The sequence below is a fragment of the Trachinotus anak genome, unplaced genomic scaffold, assembly GCF_046630095.1.
Source record: "Trachinotus anak isolate AG129_WGS33_773 ecotype Australia unplaced genomic scaffold, CSIRO_AGI_Tana_v1 ptg000026l, whole genome shotgun sequence".
NCBI classification, from domain to species: domain Eukaryota; kingdom Metazoa; phylum Chordata; class Actinopteri; order Carangiformes; family Carangidae; genus Trachinotus; species Trachinotus anak.
Window position 1 is genome coordinate 14,456,931 of NW_027273877.1, and position 20,570 is coordinate 14,477,500.

The following is a 20,570-nucleotide window of genomic DNA, read 5'->3' on the forward strand; positions in this document are numbered from 1 at the left end:
AGCATTAGACCAGCTCAGTTTTACTTCCTGTCTAATTACCATGGTGACAAACACCACTGATGTATGAGAGAAGAAGAAATGTTGCTCACACACAGTTTGTAATCAATGATCCATCCTGAAGGATTGATATTTACTCTCATGCTCATGGTGACTCTTTGACTTTTCCTCTAATCTAACCACAACTTAAACTTCTACCTTTCTACCCAGAATGCCATGCACCTTGCAGAGTGTCTGTGTGCTTCCAGTAGACTGACCCCTCCCCCGGTGTCACCGGCAGGACACAGGTGTGGTACCTGTCACTGACAGATGTGTGTTACTGCTCTGAATGTGTAAAGAGAGAAGCTGTATTCAGATGGTCTCCACTTAAACCCCTCTGGTTTACAAACTGTCACGTTCAGAGACAGATGTTGATTTCTTGAATGATGTGGAAGAATTCACACGTCTGTTTAAAGACTGAACCATGTCTGTGAATAAGAGGCGTAGCAGTGATGTCGTCCTCATCAGAGATGCAGCAGTGGGCTGTCATCAGGACCAGTGAGGCCAGTGTCTGACCAGTTAGACTGAAAACAGACAGTGAGGACGATACTGTATCTGTCCTTAGACCTGTCCCCTTAGGGACCAGGACCGGAGACCAGCTGGGCGTAATAAAGTAGATCTGAACTCTGATGTCGGTCTCAGCAGCGTCTTAAATCTACACCGAGGTCACCAAACCTGACTGAAGTTAAAGACTTCTTGTAAAGTTAAAGTGAACACAGCACAGCAGTGTGTGTGTGTGTGTGTGTGTGTGTGTGTGTGTGTGTGTGTGTGTGTGTGTGTGTTGGAGAGTGAAGATGACTAACTGTGCTCCCAGTGGTTTCTCACACTGACTGGACAGCTGGTCAACTGGGAGGATGTCTCCCCTTCTGTCCCTTCATGGCCTCCTCCTCCTCCTCCTCCTCCTCCTCCTTCTTTCCCATCATCCCTCCTCCCCCTCCCTCTCTTACTTACCTTTACATGGAGTCTGTTTGATACCATGAGCATTCACATCATACTACCCTGTGATTACAGTAGAACTCAGATTAAACTCATCATCAGATGAGGCAGAAAGACAACAAGTAATCCAGATGTAGACCAGGTTAAGACAGGCATGTTGACTGACTGATGACTGACTGTCTGACTGACTGACACACTGACTGACTGAGGGAGAGGGAGAGAGAGAGTCATTGCTAACTGCTAAACAAACTGCTCTGAATAATAACAGAAACTCCAGCAACAGGACATGAGACAATCCACTTCCTGCAGCACAGCAATAAAAGCCCTGTTAAGAAATAAATTGTGTCTGTCCACTGAAACTCAAGATGGCTTTTAATTTGAAATGGTTACAGGAAGTGTTCAGTTTGTATATCCATGCAACACAGTAACTTTAACACAACTTCATCTACTTTTTAACTTGTGTTTGGTGATTTTGTCAGATGACCTTGTGGTTATAGAATCAGGATTTAACCAGAGGTGGTCCACACATGTCCTAGATTCAGACCTGGTCTTGTTTTTCCTCCGGACTGGACCCTACCGCGAGTCACTATCAGGAAGTGACGAGACGGGCCGGAGCTAGCTGTTAGCATGCTAACTTCAGTAGAAGAGAAGACGTGACAGAGACACAGTATTTGAAAGGAGGCTTTCTTCTAGACTGGTGGGTAATCGGCTGTGAATGCTAACGTTAGCTAACATTAGCTCCTGTAAGGTGTATATTGACATATGAAGGATGTTACAGTCAGTCTGACCTCAGGCTCCTCTCTACCTCCCCTCGTTCTGCAGCTGTTCAAGCTGAGTGGACCTTTCTAACATTCACCCAGAGTCATACTGATCAGCTTGATGAGCTCAGGCCAGCTAACGGCCTCACTGACTGGAGAGGAGTCCAGTCCCATGACTCAGAGTCTGCTCATGTGGGCCGCTCAGTCTGTCCTACGGTTGAATGGGGGCCGGCGGGGGCCGTTGGACGGCATCCAGCCTGCAGCTTTAAATCCACCGTCTGTTTGTTGATAAATTCAAAGGCCGCTTCAACTGTTGTATTTTAGCAGCTGGTAAGGACACACACAGCGACGTGCCCACACACACACACACACACGTTAGCAGGGTCTAGACACGGGGTTTGATGTCGTGGGAGCTCTGCGGGGTGTAGAGGACGGGGGTGGGACAAAGATGAGGCAGGACCTGCAGATACTCTCATCTCTGATTTGAATCTAGTCCCATTCAACACAACCACATAATAAAAATGCTAATAAAAGATGAAGTCATAAGAATAATGAAACACGCCCCTGCAGAAAGCAGCCGTTCATATCACTGGAGGCTCTCACTGCTTCTTCAGCCCCGTTAGATATGAACGATGAAGCCAACGGCTCCTGAACGAATGTTGTGCTGAAACATATTCATCATCAGGGGGTTCTGGCTCAGCTTCACCCACGACCACAGTGGGGAGGGGGGAAAGAGTCTTTATTACCAGACCAACACGTTTCATCAGAACGACCCGGTGGCTCGAAGGTGCTCAGCTGAAACACAGTCATCCACCTACACTGAGGTTCTTTCACCTTTAACCTGGTTAGTTTGGTAAAGTGAACCCTGTTGAAATCTGTTGGTGAACTGCTCCACTGATGATGACATCTCCGTTAATGATTTGGTCACCATGGTAACTCCCTGTAGATTCTACCTGTGTTATTACTCATAACACTGTTGATTTACAGTGTAACAACACCGATAAAACCCGTCAGTCGATCTAATCTATCATCTGTGATCTAATCTATATAATGTGTATTATTTCCTCCCTGGTCTGGACCAGATGAGCTGGACTGCAGGTCTCAAAGAGTCTCAGGAGCCTGCAGCCATGCTAGCATGTTAGCTCTTAGCTAGATGCTAATGTGCTCATAGCGACAATGCTGAAATGCTGACCATATTCACCACTGTAGTTTAACATCTGAACATGCATATGATAATTAGCACTAAACAGCTGGGGCTGATGGGAAGTCATCAGCTCTGCAGGCTTTTGATGGATGGAGATTTCATCGTGAAGGTCTGAACCAGCCTCCATGATCGACGCTGAAGTCACCTGGATTTGTCCTGTGGGGACCATGACTGTGTGTGGGTCAGGGTCTCATGTTAAACCACCCAGTCTGGACCAAGTGGTCCATCCAGACACAGACCAACCCTCCTCAGAGACATGGGACCACCTGAGTCCTCCAGCTCAGGCTCCTGTTTGCTCCTTGTTTGACGTGGAGTTCGGCAGAATAAAGATCTGTGCTCCTCCTCTCCCCTGCTCACCATGACGGCTGACTCAGCCCTCAGTGTCTGACCCCGTCGTGACCCAGGAAGTTGCAGCTGGAGGTCATGTTGTGTCTGGGAGGGGTCAGCTGGTGAGCAGCCTCCCACTGCGCTCTCTCAGGACACACAGCAGGACGTCCACTAGTCTGTCCACAACCCGGTCCTTCAGTACTGGGAGTCCTGAGGGCTCTGGGTCAAGGTTATGGAAACCTGATCCAGACATCTGTGGTTCAACGCTGCATTCAGGAAACAAAATGTCAGATTCCAATTTTTTAGAACTTTTTGTTGGACAGATTTTAAAAACCATGATGCAGGCATCACCAAAGTAAAGAGCTGACGTTGAACAGCGAGTGTGCAGGCGTCTGTTTGAGGGCCAGAAACCTAAACCTGCTGAGGAGTGGCAGCAGCTGTCCGGGCTTTGTGTGTGTGTGTGTGTGAGTGTGTGTGTGTGTGTGTGTGTGTGTGTGTGTGTGTGTGTGTGTGTGTGTGTGTGTGTGTTGTGGCGGCAGAGGTGGAGTTAAGGAGGGGTAGAAGTGTGTCAGTGCAGGTGTTGGGGTGTAAAGAGGCGTGGACTCGAGGGTCAAGTTGCCTGTAGGTGTGTGTGTGTGTGTGTGTGTGTGTGTGTGTGTGTGTGTGTGTGATTACAGATACTTAACAAGCAGGTGGTAAAATCTTAATTACATGCACACACACACACACACACACACACATTTCATTCATTGACAGTTTTCAGGACCTGAGACTGTTGGATGTGATGATGACTCTTCACTATGCTGAATGACATCAGTCACTTTAAACCAAGACTCGGGGCCGCTCTGACCTCTGACCTCTGACCCCTGGGTCCTGTCAGTAATCCATGTTCTTCAGCAGGACTGTATCTCCACTTGTGGCTCAAATAAAGTCCAAAAACCCACTACGACCCGCTGACATCAGCTCTGGATAATCAGGATTCACACCCGGGTCACATGACTCTGCAGTAGTCATAGGTATTTATCGGCCCGGCTCGATGTCAACACAACACTCAGGTGATCTCGCTAATTTTCACCTCTTTTCCTGCTGTGACGTCTCTCAGATACAGACACTGGAAACACACCTGTCACCTGTGCTTTAACCCAGAAACACTGCCACTGCTCTGAGCTGTGTTTAAAAACACACAGTGACCGACCGAAGCGTCTCACGTGGAGGCTCTGACCCTGCCATGAAGCCTTCCCAGAGGGTTCTGGAGCGCCAGGTCAGGTATTTATGTTTTATTATTGATTTCAAATTGATCAGAGTGAAGGTTCCCGATTGTCCCTCCAGACGAGGAAACACCTGAGACCTGTCACAGTGGTCTGCTCTGTCCGTTCAAGACACGGCAGCTTCTCCCTGAGCAGGCCACAGGAGGAGACGGTCACAGGCTGAGGTCAGTCTGAAGGATCTGGCTCAGTGTGTCGTCACTGTTTTATTAAGTTGTTGGATAGAACAGCAGATCCACCCTTACACCACACACACACACACACACACTGGAGGTCACAGTGGTCTCAGACCTGCAGTGAGTGTTGGTGAAGTCGAGGTGAGTCGCTTGCTCGCTCGCTCTAACCCCGGCTACACACACAAACCACAAACGCACATATGGGCGCTCAGAAACACACACCACAACGCCCTCTCCCTCCGTTCCACTCGCTCTAACCACAGCTACTTCCTCAGTGAGAACTGTTGGCTGAGGGGGCAGGTGGTTAGGCTGATTATACACACACACACACACACACACACACACTCCAAAGCCACAATGCCAGATTAATAGAAACCAAACTAAGTGGCTGGTGATATCGACAGAAAGACGATCTGTTGACGCTGAATGTCAGCGAGAGTCCACTGAAGACTGGAGTCATCAGCAGGGGGATTTGGAGAACCACAAACCAAGACCAGAGCGAGGGAGGCAGTCACAGAGCGCTGAGAGATAAAGGAAGATGAGTCCGGCAGCGGAAGCAGAGAAGAGCTGTGAGTGAGTGAAGAAACCAGCAGCAGAGACAGAAGGAGAGCGACAGGCTCCGTGGATCTTTCTGAGTCACTCTGCCCAGGACCGGGACTCCTCGGCTGGGGTAAGAGCACCACAGCCTGCTCCTCCACCACGGACTCAAACACTGCAGAATTTACATGGACAAAGTTTTACATTCATGCAGTTCTGTGAGATTCATTTTAATGTCATCACATTCATGCAGACACTGTGAACACGAGACCGCAGGCATCATCTCCTTTTCACATCACTCGCTCTGTCCTCCCTCCTCCTGTCAGTCTGATGGCGGTGATGATCAGTGGACCGTCACCTTCCTCACTGGTTCCAGAGTTCCTGTTGTTCTCAAACCAAACCTCTGAACCTCAGAGCTCTGGGTGGGCGTTTCCCTCCAGCAGCTGACTGACGTCTGAGGAAGTGTTGCTAGGAAATGTGTTGTCTTCTTCTGTGGTTAGGGTTAGGGTTAGGGTTAGGGTTAGGGTTAGGGTTAGGGTTAGGGTTAGGTGCAGAACATCACAGACGTCTAACACACAACTCTTGGAAGGACCCACTGTGCTGCTAAGTTTGTAGAGTATGGAAGCTAGCCAGCTAGGCTAGCAAGCTGTCAGTCAGAAAGTGGAGGCTAGTTAGCCTCGCGTGCTAAGCGTTGAGTCCAGCTAAATGTTATTTTCAGTCATGTAGTGTTTACTGAGCTCGCCGTGGCGACTGTGTGACGAGTGATCAGCTCTCAGGCGGTGACGATGCCGCTCCACCTCTGGATACTGGAAACGACGTGATTTCTTCTTTTTGGTTGTTAATATATATATATATAACAAATAAATGAAGTAAAAAACCAACCCACCAACTGCTCTGCAACCTTCAGCGTCCAGCTGCAGTTCAGGTTTACACCCAGACACCACGACCCAGGAGAAGGCGACAGTCAGGAATGAGACACACACAGATGTGGTCTGTGGTTTAGAGACTGGTCATAAATGTTGGAGGATTCTCTTCTTGACCTTACATTGTGTGTGTGTGTGTGTGTGTGTGTGTGTGTGTGTGTGTGCAGATTTAAAAGGCTGGTGATCTTTCATGGCATCCAACAGTATCTTTGAGTCTCTGTCGTCCTATCAGTCAGCTTTTTTACGAGGTGAGTGTATTTCTCTGTACCTGTGTGTGTGTGTGTGTGTGTGTGTGTGTGTCCATGTGTTTGTTCATCAGTTCACTCACGTTCACCTTCAGCTCTAAGTAGAACGTTCTAGTGTTCTCCAGTGGTTCTGTGTGCGTACACTGTTCAGTAACTTTCTCCTGTTGCCTTGTGGGATTTATTTTCAGCGTCTGTCAGTTCTAACAGTCCAGATGTTGGATCACATCTGGATGAGTTTCAGATGTTTGAATCCTGATCAGACAACAAACCACAGATTATTTCTCTAGAAATGAGGAAAGGAACATTTCATTGTTACAGACTGTCTATTATTAATAATCCCTGCGGTGTGATGGGAGGACCTGAGGCCCAGTGCAGGGTCTGGATTACTGCCTTTCATTTATCTGATGTGCTCATTACATGAAGTGTCAGGACTGTCGATTCTCCCTTTGTCGCTATCAGCTCTGCGTCAGAAATCCAAACCAGTCCTCCCCAGAAACTTCCCCACACTGCTGGCCTCTGTTTACAGGCCACTGGCTGGAGTCCTGTGGAGTATTCGTTTGGATGGGGCTGTGAAATATTTAGGAGGTGATACATGTCAGTTTGAACTGAAGGTTCAGCCCCCACCTCGGGTTGTCCCGCAGCAGGTCTCTGGTCCTGCAGGTGGACTGTACCTCCGCCATCTTGGACTGAAGCTGGTGACGGTGGTTCTCGTTCTGCTCTGGTGGAGAACTGATTCATATGGAGCTGCAACAAACTCACAGCAGGGACTGCTGTCTGCAGCTGCTGTTAATGGGCTAGCAGGCTAACAGCTAACATGATCTGTTAGCAGCTAGCAGGCTAACAGCTAACACGATCTGTTAGCAGCTAGCCGGTTATCAGTTAACAGGGTCTGTTAGCAGCTAGCTGGTTAACAGCTAACACGTTCTGTTAGCAGCTAGCCGGTTATCAGTTAACAGGGTCTGTTAGCAGCTAGCAGGCTAACAGCTAACACGATCTGTTAGCAGCTAGCCGGTTATCAGTTAACAGGGTCTGTTATCAGCTAGCTGGTTAACAGCTAACACGTTCTGTTAGCAGCTAGCCGGTTATCAGTTAACAGGGTCTGTTAGCAGCTAGCTGGTTAACAGCTAACACCATCTGTTAGCAGCTAGCAGGCTAACAGCTAACACCATCTGTTAGCAGCTAGCCGGTTATCAGTTAACAGGGTCTGTTAGCAGCTAGCTGGTTAACAGCTAACACGTTCTGTTAGCAGCTAGCCGGTTATCAGTTAACAGGGTCTGTTAGCAGCTAGCCGGTTAACAGCTAACACGTTCTGTTAGCAGCCAGCCGGTTATCAGTTAACAGGGTCTGTTAACAGCTAGCTGGTTAACAGTTAACAGGGTCTGTTAGCAGTTAGCTGGTTATCAGTTAACAGGGTCTGTTAGCAGCTAGCTGGTAACAGTTAACATGGTCTGTTAGCAGCTAGCTGGTTATCAGTTAACAGGGTCTGTTAGCAGCTAGCTGGTTATCAGCTAACACCATCTGTTAGCAGCTAGCTGGTTAACAGTTAACATGTTCTGTTAGCAGCTAGCTGGTAACAGTTAACAGGGTCTGTTAGCAGTTAGCTGGTAACAGTTAACAGGGTCTGTTAGCAGCTAGCTGGTCACAGTTAACAGGGTCTGTTAGCAGCTAGCTGGTTATGGTCTGTTAGCAGCTAGCTGGTTATGGTCTGTTAGCAGCTAGCTGGTCACAGTTAACAGGGTCTGTTAGCAGCTAGCTGGTCACAGTTAACAGGGTCTGTTAGCAGCTAGCTGGTTATGGTCTGTTAGCAGCTAGCTGGTTATGGTCTGTTAGCAGCTAGCTGGTCACAGTTAACAGGGTCTGTTAGCAGCTAGCTGGTCACAGTTAACAGGGTCTGTTAGCAGCTAGCTGGTCACAGTTAACAGGGTCTGTTAGCAGCTAGCTGGTTATGGTCTGTTAGCAGCTAGCTGGTTATGGTCTGTTAGCAGCTAGCTGGTCACAGTTAACAGGGTCTGTTAGCAGCTAGCTGGTTATGGTCTGTTAGCAGCTAGCTGGTCACAGTTAACAGGGTCTGTTAGCAGCTAGCTGGTTATGGTCTGTTAGCAGCTAGCTGGTTATGGTCTGTTAGCAGCTAGCTGGTCACAGTTAACAGGGTCTGTTAGCAGCTAGCTGGTTATGGTCTGTTAGCAGCTAGCTGGTTATGGTCTGTTAGCAGCTAGCTGGTTATGGTCTGTTAGCAGCTAGCTGGTCACAGTTAACAGGGTCTGTTAGCAGCTAGCTGGTTATGGTCTGTTAGCAGCTGGTCTGGGAGACTCCTGAACTGCCCGGGAGGATGACAACATTCCTTCCTGCTTCATCAGCTAGCAGCTGTGAGGATGACTGTACACGTCTGCTCCTCTTTCCCAGCACTGTCTGTCTGTGTTACTCGAAGTCATGGTGTTCTCAGCGCCGGGACAGCGACGGTCACCTGGACTGTACCTGTGTGTGGAGACCTGAACAGGTGTGTACAGAGGGAACTGTCCTGGAGTCAGTGCTGTGTTGCTGTACAGACTGAGGCAGAATGAATGAGCCTCAGCTCACTGTCAGGAAGAACAGCAGGATTTACACTGAATTTAAATACAGACGAGGTGTGTTTGTGTCACTGCTACTCTTGAGGAAGTGTGGTTGTATAGATTGAGCTTGTTGTTAACTTGTCTTTATGTTTGTGTTGACTTTAAGCTGCACTGGTTTTTATTGATAACAGAGCATTGAGCCTCTTTTGGCTCATTGTCTTGGTCTCATTTGAGCTCATCATTTCAGCTGAAGCTAACTCCACATGATGCTAATGTTGCCCTGTGCCTGGTGGTTGTAGCAACTGTTTGCTAACTCGTCTCTCATGGGAACGTTGTTGCATCAGTGCTGTGTTTTCAGGAAGCATACGCTCACCTGCCTGTCACTCAGAGGCCACGCCCTCAGCTCTACATCACTTCAGTCCTTAATAAAATGTGAACAGGTGAGTTGTATAAATTCAGCTACAGGTGTCATGAAGGAGGAAATGATCTCTAGAGAGCAGAGCAGTTTCTGTACCAGGCTGTAAACATGTTTCTTTCTGCTGTAAAGACATGTGAACATGGGAGTCTGTGGGACTGACTCACTGCTGGAGCCAGACTCTGGTGGTCGTTAGAGGAACTGCAGCTTCTTCACTGCTGGAGCTTCAGGTTTACACCTGGAGGCTGATGACTGGTTTTCAGCTTCTTCTGGTTCATGAAGAGGCAAGAAAGAAACTTCTTTAAATGTATTAAATGTAGATTTAATATAATATCTATGTTGTATGTGTTGATTATATTGGTTTCTGTGTGTGACAGGCAGCCCTGGCAGTGTCAGGTCTGCAGTTACCACATGTACCAACAACATGCAGAACATGAACTTACTGTTTATATTCACACAGGAGAATAAGAGGCTCCATACGTCTATGTTATATTGTTATATGACAGTGAAGGTGAGACGTGTTGTGTTTATCTGGACACTGATAAAGTCTCCATTGACGTCTCTCAGCTGTGGAGTTCACTTCGTCACCGCACAGACTGAGTCACTGCGTGACAAGTGTATTTCCTGAGACCTGGTGCTGCTCGTCTCCAGCTGTGGTTTTCTCTGCTGCAGGGATTCTCGAGAACACTTTGTGACACAATGTGTGTACGTGTGTGTGTACGTGTGTGTTTCCTGTTTCTTCTTCAGAGTCGTCACTTTTTCACTGTCAGCAGCTCTCACCTCTGACGTCACTGTCAGCAGCTCTCACCTGTAACACTGTGAGCCTGCCACACAACAACACCCAGGCTCGTTACTTCCCTGTGGCGGATGTGTTCTGACTGCAGCACGGTCACAGTAGCAGAGGAAGCTGGTTTTCAGACCCATGTCGTGCTCGGTGTTTTCAGGCTGCAGTCTCTGTGAGTGTTGGACGTTGTGTCCTCACACTTCCTGATGTGTTGCTGCTGCAGTTCGTCCACACAGACGTCTGCTGCTGTGTGTGTGTGGCTCAGACGTGTTGTCTGATCGTGTTTGAAGGAGTTTAACTGATGTTATATTTGGTCATTTTCATTTGACAGAACAATCCCAACTCAAGGTCTCTTTTTCTTGAGCTTTTGACCATGTGACATGGTTTTCATCTGCAGATGGTTTCATCTGGTGATGAAGACCATGCTAGTGGCACCATGGTCCACCTGTTTGGTCCACACTCAAGTATTGGAGGGGTCGTCATGAAATCTGGCTCCTGATATTCAGGTGACCTCTGACCTTTCATCTGGCGCCATCATCAGGTCAAAATATTAATTTGTTTAAAACCAAAAACCTGCAAAAGTAGTGACATTCCCATCATGTTAGCATGCTAACACATCCAACCTGCTAAACATTAGCATGTTAGCGTTATTATGAGCATGAAGAAGACGTGAGAGCGCCAGAACGTCAGTGTCTGTGCTGCATAACTGTCACTGTGTGTGTGTGTGTGTGTGTGTGTGTGTGTGTGGTTGTGGGCCTATCTTGCTCTGCAGTACTGTAACTGTGTATGTCCCACATCAGATCACGTGTTTCCCGCCTCTGTGCTGTGGTTCTTACATCATCCACAGTGTGACACAGGACACCTCTCCTGTCAGTCACCGGGGTCGGCCCACAGCCGGCCCAACAACACACTGTGTGGGTGTGTGAACAGGGTTGTGTAGAGTTTGTGTGACCGATCAGATCACATGTGGTCAGAATCAGTGTGGCTTTCACCTCTGATTGGTTTTCATCTCCGCTCTCTGATTGGTTGCTGCTGGGTGGTTATGTCATCGGTTAACCCTCCAGTTGTCACTGCTGCTTTGGTTCCATCAGTGTGTGTGCACGTGTGTGTGCACATGTTTGTGCGCGTGTGTGTGCCTGTTAGTGTGTCCTTAGAACAAATCTACCAGACACACTCTGCAGCCTTATCACTGCAGTGTGTGTGTGTGTGTGTGTGTGTGTGTGTGTGTGTGATTCCACATTAACCTGAATGAAATCAGTGGTGTGTTTGATGATGTAGCAGTGTCACATACTGATGCACAGTTACAGTCGTCTCCTGTTGTCATGGTAACGTTGTGGTTCAGTTGTGCACAAACTCAGCTGGAGAAGTTCTGGATCCAAGGCAGACTGAGGAAAACGACCTCACCATCATATTATTGATCATGAATTATCTATAATCAGTCTGAACGGTGTGAGTTCACAGCTGCACTGTGACCACAGACTTTCTCTGCTGTGGTTTCATTCATGATCCTGTGGAGCCTCCTCCATCTTTACTCCGTCAGCCTCCTCCTCCCCCTCCTCCCACCGCCCCCTCCCTCCTCCATCCCTCCTTTCCCAGTCTATATATCTCAGATGTTTGGCCGCTCCACGTTGTTTTTTGTGTGTTTCCATCATGCGACTGTTGAGTTTGTATTGTTCCCTTCCTTCTCTTCATATATCAAACTGCTCTGAAGCTTGTTTTGCTCTTTAATTTACACCTCCCATCACGTCTGAGCCCGTCGCGCTCCGTCGGCCGCCCTCCACTTGTCCACATTGTTGGCCTGTGCCGGCCTGTCCGGAGCTGATTCTGGTTATCTGGAGGCTACACCTGCTGCCAGTGTGTGCTGGTGTGTGTTGTTGTGTGTGTGTGAGTGCCACAGAAACTGTGTGTGTGTGTGTTATCAGGAGAAGGCAAAGTTTAACAGAGGAAACTCAGCAGGTCTGCTTCAGCCTGATTTTAGGGAGGTGATGCTGCCTCTGACAGAGCTCTTGAAGGTTCTCGCGTCCATCACTCAGCGTGAGGCAGCGGTGGTCTCACTGAGACCTTCCTCTGCTCTGACTCCACAGTCCTCCAGGATCCAGTTTCACTTCAGGGCTGCAAATATCAAACATTTCCATCACTGATTTTCTCTTTAAATCATTTCATTCATTCACAGTGAATACAGGATCAGAATCAGAATCAGACTCAGAATCAGACTCAGACTCAGGACCTGATGCTGCAGGTTGTGACAGAGGTTGTGAGTCAGTGTGTGTCTGAGTGAAGTTTACTACTTGGGAGACAAACGTTGATCTTGATGTGAAGCTGAGCTGTTTGTCAGTAACTGTCAGGATGAAGATGAAGCGTCTGCAGCCAATCAGAGAGAAGGAAAATGATGAAGACTCTCCCTCTGAATGAAACATGACCACAAACTGTGCAGTTTACCCAATCCTGCCTCACCAACACTGTTACACTGTTTCAACATGTCTGTTGGCTGTGTGTGCGTGTGTGCGTGTGTGTGTGTGTGTGTGCGTGTGTGTGCGTGTGTGTGTGCGTGTGTGTGTGTGTGTGTGTGTGTGTGCGTGTGCTGTAACAGACAGAGAAGATAGTGAGGGCAGGAGGAAGCGAGGAGGATGCGTGTGACAGAGCGATCGTTAGAAAGACAAGGCCTCACATTCAGAACACACACAGACACACACACACACTTGTAGGGAGAAACACTTTTTCTTTGTACATCATTCTGTGACATCAAATATGTTTGATGCAAATACTTTGTGTGATTTGACTGAGAGAGGACCAGTGTGTGTGTGTGTGTGTGTGTGTGTGTGTGTGTGTGTGTGTGTGTGTGTGTGTCTGTGGTATCCAGTTTTGCATTTACTGTGTACTGGTTAGCCATGCTGGTAAACCACACACACCATCTCTCTCTCTCCCTCACACACACACAGTCCAGTCAGCCTCTCTTGTGGTTATATATTGTAAAACTCTGCTTGGGTTGTGGCTTTGGTAAATGTGTGTGTGTGTGTGTGTGTGTGTGTGTGTGTGTGTGTGTGTGTGTGTGTGTGTGTCTGTGTGTGTCTGTGTGTGTGTGTGTGTGTGAGGAGAGGAACAGAAATCGTTATTTTAGTCATCTGGTAACAGGAAGGAAGGAGGAGGAACAAACATGAGGGAGGAGACAAGGACAGAGGGGGCAAGGAGGGAGGAGGAGTGGATGTGATGAAGGATTTTACTGCATCCTCCTGTTTAAACTGAATACTGTATGAAATACTGTGATTAACTATGAAGTACTTCACGATACTCCAAAGTAATTTTACTGCATTCATCTGACAGCTTCAGTTCCAGAGAATAATGAGATATGAATGAATCCATCCATTCATCCTTTAATTCATTCATTCATCTATTCATCCACCCCTCCATGTTCTTCCTGTTATCCGAGGTCAGGTTGCCATGGCAGCAGGTCAAGTAAAGCAGTCCAGATCCTGAGGTGTTCCCAGACCAGATGAGATACATGATCTCTCCTGTGGTTCTGGGTCCACCCTGAGGCCTCCTGGAAGACCTCCACTGGGAGGTCCAGGAGGATCCTGAACCGCCTCAGCTGGCTCCTTTCAGCCTGAAGGAGCAGTGACTCTAGTCCGGCTCCCTCTGGACTCTCTGAGTCTAAGTCCAGACCCCCCGAGGAGGAAACTCATCCCAGCTGCTTGTATCTGTGACCTCAGTCTGTCAGTCTCCAGCCAGAGCTCCTGAGCACAGGTGAGGTCAGAACAAAGGTCCACAGGTAAATCCAGGCTGCAGGGGTAGACATCAGGTCGGGGTGCAGAGGAGCTGGATCAGGGGTCGGGGGCCGATCCCTGGCTGGTAGAGTCGCTGCAGCCACAGATGGTGACAGCTCAGAGCAGCTTGCACCAGTTATCAGAATCACACGATGCAACACAACAAAGTCTTTACTCTTGACACTTTAAATACATTGAAAGGACAGTGCTCGACATTTTCAGTGGAGAACCTTTCGAGGCTGGACTGACTGATGACTGAGGATTGTTGACAACTCAGAGACTTTGCAGAGAGATTGAAGGACTTCTTCACAAAGCACCAGGAAACAAATGTACAGGAGAGAAGCTCCCACAGATCATCACACAGGGTCATGGTCTGACCTGAGCTGATTCCTACAGGTCCTCTGGAAGTCCTCCAGTCCCTCCAGAAGCTGGAAGCTTAAAGAAGAAGATCAGCTGCCGTGCTGAGTCATCTTCATACTTTAGTCTCTGGCAGACCAGTGGGTCTAAACCCCCACATCCAGACCCAGTGGCCTCGAGGTTAAGGTCCACATCACATCAGGGTTTTTACCGTGGCTCCTCCACAGTGTTTACCTCACTACATGGAGGACACACTACCTCCCGCACCCCGAACGTTGGCTCTGGAGGAATCATCCACGATGTGTTAATGAGGGAAACAACCATGCCTGTAGCAGAGCACCCGAGTCCAGCACCCGAGTCCAGCACCCGAGTCCAGCACCCGAGTCCCAGTCACAGCCTCTGAGAAGAGACGTGTATTTTCCAGTGAGGTGCTGTTGCTGTTTTGAAGTCGGTGAGACAGATGGAAAAAGGGATGATGGACGAGTGGAAGGAAGGAAGGACTTCTGAGAAATTAGTAGAGTTGTTTTACCAGAAACTCCTCCTCCTCCTCCTCCTCCTCCTCCTTCCCTTCAGCTGACTGTTTCTCAACAGGTCAGTGTTCAGAGGCCTTTTCATCCTCCTCATCAGCTGAGTGCAGGGAGGGAAACAGCTTCTTGTTGCTCCTGTGGCTTTGACTGGGTGGAAACTACAGGTTCAGGCTTGGTTATATTTGACCTGGATGTTTTCAGATGGTACCAACAGCCTGTAGATGAACCATCTGAAGTCCAGTCTCTGAAGACCTGGAGCTACAGGATGCAGGACGAAGCTGTGGGCCTCAGGGGTCACAGCAGGTCACAGCAGATCACAGCAGGTCTGTGCCTTGAATGATCTCAGCTCTGTTTCTGAGGAGTCGCTGAGCGCAGTGACGAATGCTTCGTTACCCATGAGCCTTGGCCGTCACTGCTATGACCAGTGCTGATCCAGACTCTGGGGGTCCACATGCAGAGTACTGTTAGATACTGAAATTTACAGATGTCTCCTAAACACCTCGCAAGCAGGCAAAGAGTAGATGCTAGCTATAGCAGACATCATCAGGGGCCCCATGGAGGGGGTTTGGGACAACGGCACTGTAGTGTCTTTATGGAAGGTTTAAGGGGGTTTATAGTTATTGCAAAATAACTATGGGGGGGGGGCTTCTTCCTCCTGGGGGGCCTCAAGCAGCTGCCTGGTTTCCCTCCCCTGAAGGTACACCTCTGGCTACGAGCCAATCAGAGGGTAGAGCTGACAGACGATGGTGATGCTCGTCTTTGTGACGCGACTGTGGGGGGAGACTGAACCGTCCCACATGTGGCTCCAGTTTAAACCCCCCCCACCACCCACCAGTGTGGCCCCAGTTTGGAGCCGTTACAGTATCAGTAATGAGGACGCAGAAGGTTGTTAAATTAAGATGACTTGTTCTGCACATTCAGTTATAAATGATCTAGTGTGGTGTTTTATTTTGAAAGGATTCATCCTCTGGGGAACAGGAACTTGTTCAGTACATCTCAAGTTCACCCTGAAGTGGAAATGTAGTGTAAGAAAGGTCAGGGGTCACCAGCATTATAAAGAATGTCCTCAGGAAACATGCCGATCATGTGAGCAGCAGCTGCTACATTATACTGGACTCTTATTTTGAAGGGAAGTTTCCAATCCTGCTAACAGCTGCAGGAAAAAAGCAGCTGGAAAGTTGTTTGTGTGTGTGTGTGTGTGTGTGAGAGTGAGAGAGACCTCCTGCTGTCCGACTATTAAAGACTCAGGTTTTATACCAGAGTCTGACTGAGGAGCTGTCTGCTATGATCATTATGATTCAGCCACACACACACACACACATACGCACACACACACACACACACACACACACACACACACACACACGCACACACACACACTAATACAGATCCTCATAAGGACTCAATAAGTCCTTCATTCTTTCTACTGGTCTTGTTGAGATGTTTCCTTTAGTTTAACTCTCACTGTGTGTGTGTGTGTGTGTGTGTGTGTGTGTGTGTGTGTGTGTGTGTTTGTGGGTCATTTGTCCAGCTGTGATCTCTGGCTCTCATTTTGAAGCCTGGGAATAGCTCAGAATTCCTTCTATGGATTCATCGTCTATCAGTTTATTTCTTCCACACACACACACACACACACACACACACACACACACGCACACACACACACTAATACAGATCCTCATAAGGACTCAATAAGTCCTTCATTCTTTCTACTGGTCTTGTTGAGATGTTTCCTTTAGTTTAACTCTCACTGTGTGTGTGTGTGTGTGTGTGTGTGTGTGTGTGTGTTTGTGGGTCATTTGTCCAGCTGTGATCTCTGGCTCTCATTTTGAAGCCTGGGAATAGCTCAGAATTCCTTCTATGGATTCATCGTCTATCAGTTTATTTCTTACACACACACACACACACACACACACACACACACACACACACACACACACACACACACACACACACAGTGGCTCCATGTGGAGATCTGGCCACACATCACACAGCTCAGCTCTGCTGTTTGATCTCTGCACCTCCCGCTGTAAAAAATGTCGACACTCAGCTGCTGCTTTTCTCTCAGGCTCCCATCATCCTCTCTGTTTCCTCTGTTTACACGTCATGGTTTATGATGATGTACACTGAGTGTGACGGTGTTGAACAGTCAGGGTCTCCTCAGGAGGAGGGACAGTATCATCAGTACACACATCAGTATTTCTGAATGGACCGTCCTGACTGACCAGAGGAAGAACCACTTCTGGTCGGCTGTGTTTCCATCGGCCTGCTTCACGTGCAGTCTGAAACCATCAACTTAAAAATGAGGAATGGAAACACATGAATTAAAAAAAAAACACGCTGGTCGGGAAAAAAAATGATACACTTGCATTAAGGGAAAACAATATTTCACAAACGTGAAATGGAAACTGGTGGCCCCTGTCGTATCAGGCCCCAGGGAGCCAGTCCAGACCGAGAGGCAGACTACTGGAAATCTGTCGTCATGTTTAATTACAACATGATGACAGGAGAGAACCAGCTCTGTTCTCAGTGGAAACTCACCACTGGAAAAGAAAGTGCCAAGGAAGCCAGGCTCTGCAGAGCTCCAGATAAACCAGAGTGTGTCCTCCTGACCTGCAGTGTGACAGCTGATGCACACGGGTGTGTGTCTTCAGATGTGCGCTGGACACAGGTGGACTCCGGCCTTCCTCTCTCCAGGGCCAGATACATATATGATGACCAGGTGAACGGCATCTCTCCACAGACTGTGAGACACACAATGTAACGTCCAACTCATCATCATCATCATCATCATCATCAGATTTAATCAGTGACGAACACAAATAACATCATGTCTTCTTTATTGATCGTGAGTCGCTGCGTGAACTGTTTGTATTTGAATATTCACTGATCACAGTCTGAGCCTGTCTGGACCTGATGAAGACTCTGGTCCTGACTGATGAAGGTCAGAGTCTAACAGATCTTTACAGTTATTGATCTCAAGTTCACTGATCAGATTGTGATCCACCAACAATCAGTCCAGTTGTGTGTCCATGTTGTGGCTCAGACAGCGTTGTTGTCTGCAGACTGATGATGATGGAGAGTCTTCATCCTTTATGGTTCACTGTGGGAGTGGGAATGAGGCTCAGTTTCTCACTGCCGCCTCCATGTCATGTTTTCTGGTGCATTCTGGGAGTAAGACGTGAACATCATTTTTTACAGTGTCTCCCTCTTCCTGTCCTCATCCATCAGCTGCAGCAGGAAGAGGGAGCTCCAATAAAGATCCCTTCATTTCCTCTCCTCTTTTTCATCCCTCCTCCTCCATCTCCTCTCTCTCTGCTGCATCTCTCACTTCCTCCCTACCGCCTGTTTAATTGCTTCAGTGTTTTAGTATCAGCGTCCTTTCGTTTCTCTGGACCGTGTGTTTAAGATTCGACCCACACAGTTTCACACACGCTGCTGTCTCTGGAGAAACGTACAGACTTCAGGACTGTGAGCTGGTCCTGATCTGAACTTTGTTTCTGAAGCTTCTCTGCTGTTGGTGCTGAATCTGAGCTTCTCATCCTCCAGTCTTTGTGCCCAGTGAACGTGGTTCCTCGTCAGAGGTCAACTTCAGATCCTTGTTCTTTGTTCCATGAACTCCTGTCAGCCTTCACGTGAACACAGGTCGCCGACCCTCCTCTTACTCTTCACTGGTAAAGACAAGATAATGTTGTGGTGCTGTAAAAACACCAGCACAGTAGAAGGCCCCTCAGAGAGCACCGACCAGACTTCAGAGGAAAAAGATCAAATTCCTCCAAAATGATCCAAGTTCAGTGCCAGTCAGTTCACGTATGAGTGTGTGAGATCAGCTGTTACAACCCTAGGCCTGTTGTTTGTCTTCAGAGTGTGTGTGTGTGTGTGTGTTTGAGGGGAACCACCAGCTCGGCCACAGACCCAACGTTACCACAGAGTTCACCAAATCCAAGCTCGTGCACAGCTACTCCGGTCAATGCCAAGCCGTCTGTGTGTGTGTGTGCGTGTGTGTGTGTGTGTGTGTGTGTGTGTTTGTGTGGTTGGGTTAGCTTTACAGAGATAAACCATCACCATCTCAGTCTTAACTGACATTGTCTTATTTCACTTGGCTCATTTGGCTCTCATGATGTTTCAGGAACTGAAATGTTGGTATTTGCAGTTAAACACAAAACGAGGACATGTAAGTGGGCGTAGCAGGTTTTAAAGGAATGATGTCGCCCGTGTGTTTTTCCAGTCGCCCTCTTTGTTTCGCTACACTTCCCCGCTGACTTTAACCTCCTGCGAAGTTTGGAAAAGCCACCGACAGGAAACAGCCATCTGCGATCGATGAAGCCTCTGATCATCCGGAGCTTTTTCAGCGTTCACAACCCATCTCTCCCCTGACCGCACTGGTTCCCCTCAGCCTTAATGGGCGAGATGGCGGGTGTGTGTCTGTGGAGCCTGGTGGGATGGGTGCCCCGTGTGAGGCGAGGCGAGGTCCCTTCAGTCCTGTGGTTAACGAAGAAGTCATGCAAAAAGTCATCTCACCCTTTTTTAACTCCTCCTCACCCTCTCTCCTCCCTCCTTCCCCATTTGTCCCCACATTGTGGTTAACGAGTGACTGCGAAGACTTGTCCTCGTGTGTGTGTGTGTGTGTGTGTGTGTGTGGCCCGACCCATTAGTGCTCTTCTGTTCTGTATTGTAAATTCCACCCAGCGATTACGCCTTCTGATTTATTCATTGGCTCATTTGGGACTCTGTGCGTCCCCGTGTGGTTGGCTTTGAGGCATCTGATTGGCTGATTTCACTAGCTTCTTCCACTTTGATGATCCACTTGCGTTCTCCAGAATCTTAGACATTACTTAGCATGCAAACGTGCACACACACACACACACAACACACACACACACACACATATGCAAGCTACAAAACACATAAAGTACCCAAAGGCTGAGGGGTGTGAATGGTTAATTAGTTGATTGGCAGGCTCCTTCCCTGACTGTCAGAGATGATGCAGGCCGTGGAAAGGCGTCATTGATTTTGTGGCTGTCGATGGTGATTGTGTAGAGGTTTATGATGAGACAGTAGAAAGAAGACAACAACAAACCTTCACCTGAGACACACGTCTAACTGAAGGAGCCGAAGTGAAGTTCTCCTGGAATTAGACCAGCGCGTCCTATGATCTGTTGTAGTGTTGGGCCCCGTTCACACTGCTGACTGGGGAAACCTTTTGCTGACCTTTGACCCATGAATTTCCAGTGTTGACTGCTGTATAAACTGCTCCACAGAGGCTGTGGTCCAGTTAGCAAGCTAACTTCCTGTACAGAAGCTTTTACCTCTTCAGTGTCTCTCTTCATAAGGAAAAGATGAACAGGAAGGAGCTTGAACAGCTGCTCTGAGTGGGTTTGATGCGATTGAGGATGAAAAATCATTGTCATTGGACATCTAAGGATTAAATGAAGAATAGCATTAGCCCAGTTGGCTAGCTAGCCAGTGGTTAGCTACAGTTTATCCTGAGAGTCACAGGATGAATTTAGCTGTGCCACTTTCTGGACTGACTGAGCCTTTAACCAAACGTGCTGCAGACTGCTGGCTTGTGATATCTTCAACTCTGAGGAGGGCACCTGTTGTTTCACCACTGGTAGTCCAGGCTGATAAGAGCCAATCAGGAGCCACCGTGGGCGTCTACGTCATCGTTTGCAAAGGTCTCTGTTTGTGTCCGTCCAGACTACAACACAACCTGGAGTTTTAGACTGAAACGGGTCCAGCAGCGTTTCTGAAAGTCTCTGTTCTAGAG

At 48.2% G+C, this 20,570-nt stretch overlaps 3 protein-coding genes across 12 annotated transcripts in view; 2 read left to right on the forward strand and 1 right to left on the reverse strand.

Moving 5' to 3' along the window:
* The window catches only part of LOC139609388 (CD59B glycoprotein-like), a 225,759-nt gene that overhangs the window by 91,251 nt on the left and 113,938 nt on the right, over positions 1 to 20,570 (reverse strand). The gene's annotated exons all lie outside the window — the stretch shown is intronic.
* LOC139609385 (protein NLRC3-like) overlaps positions 1 to 20,570 on the forward strand; it is a 175,728-nt gene that overhangs the window by 88,518 nt on the left and 66,640 nt on the right. The gene's annotated exons all lie outside the window — the stretch shown is intronic.
* The window catches only part of runx1 (RUNX family transcription factor 1), a 73,839-nt gene that overhangs the window by 17,705 nt on the left and 35,564 nt on the right, over positions 1 to 20,570 (forward strand). The window contains exons 1-2 of one of the 4 annotated variants that reach the window (XM_071464255.1): positions 5,036 to 5,372; positions 6,330 to 6,410. The exons of 2 other annotated variants lie outside the window; for them this stretch is intronic. In XM_071464255.1, the coding sequence (XP_071320356.1) occupies positions 6,353 to 6,410 (58 nt within the window). In that variant the 5' untranslated portion in view covers positions 5,036 to 5,372; positions 6,330 to 6,352. Of the gene's footprint in view, positions 1 to 5,035; positions 5,373 to 6,329; positions 6,411 to 20,570 lie in introns of those variants that run through there. One more of the 4 variants, XM_071464258.1, reaches the window with a different exon arrangement.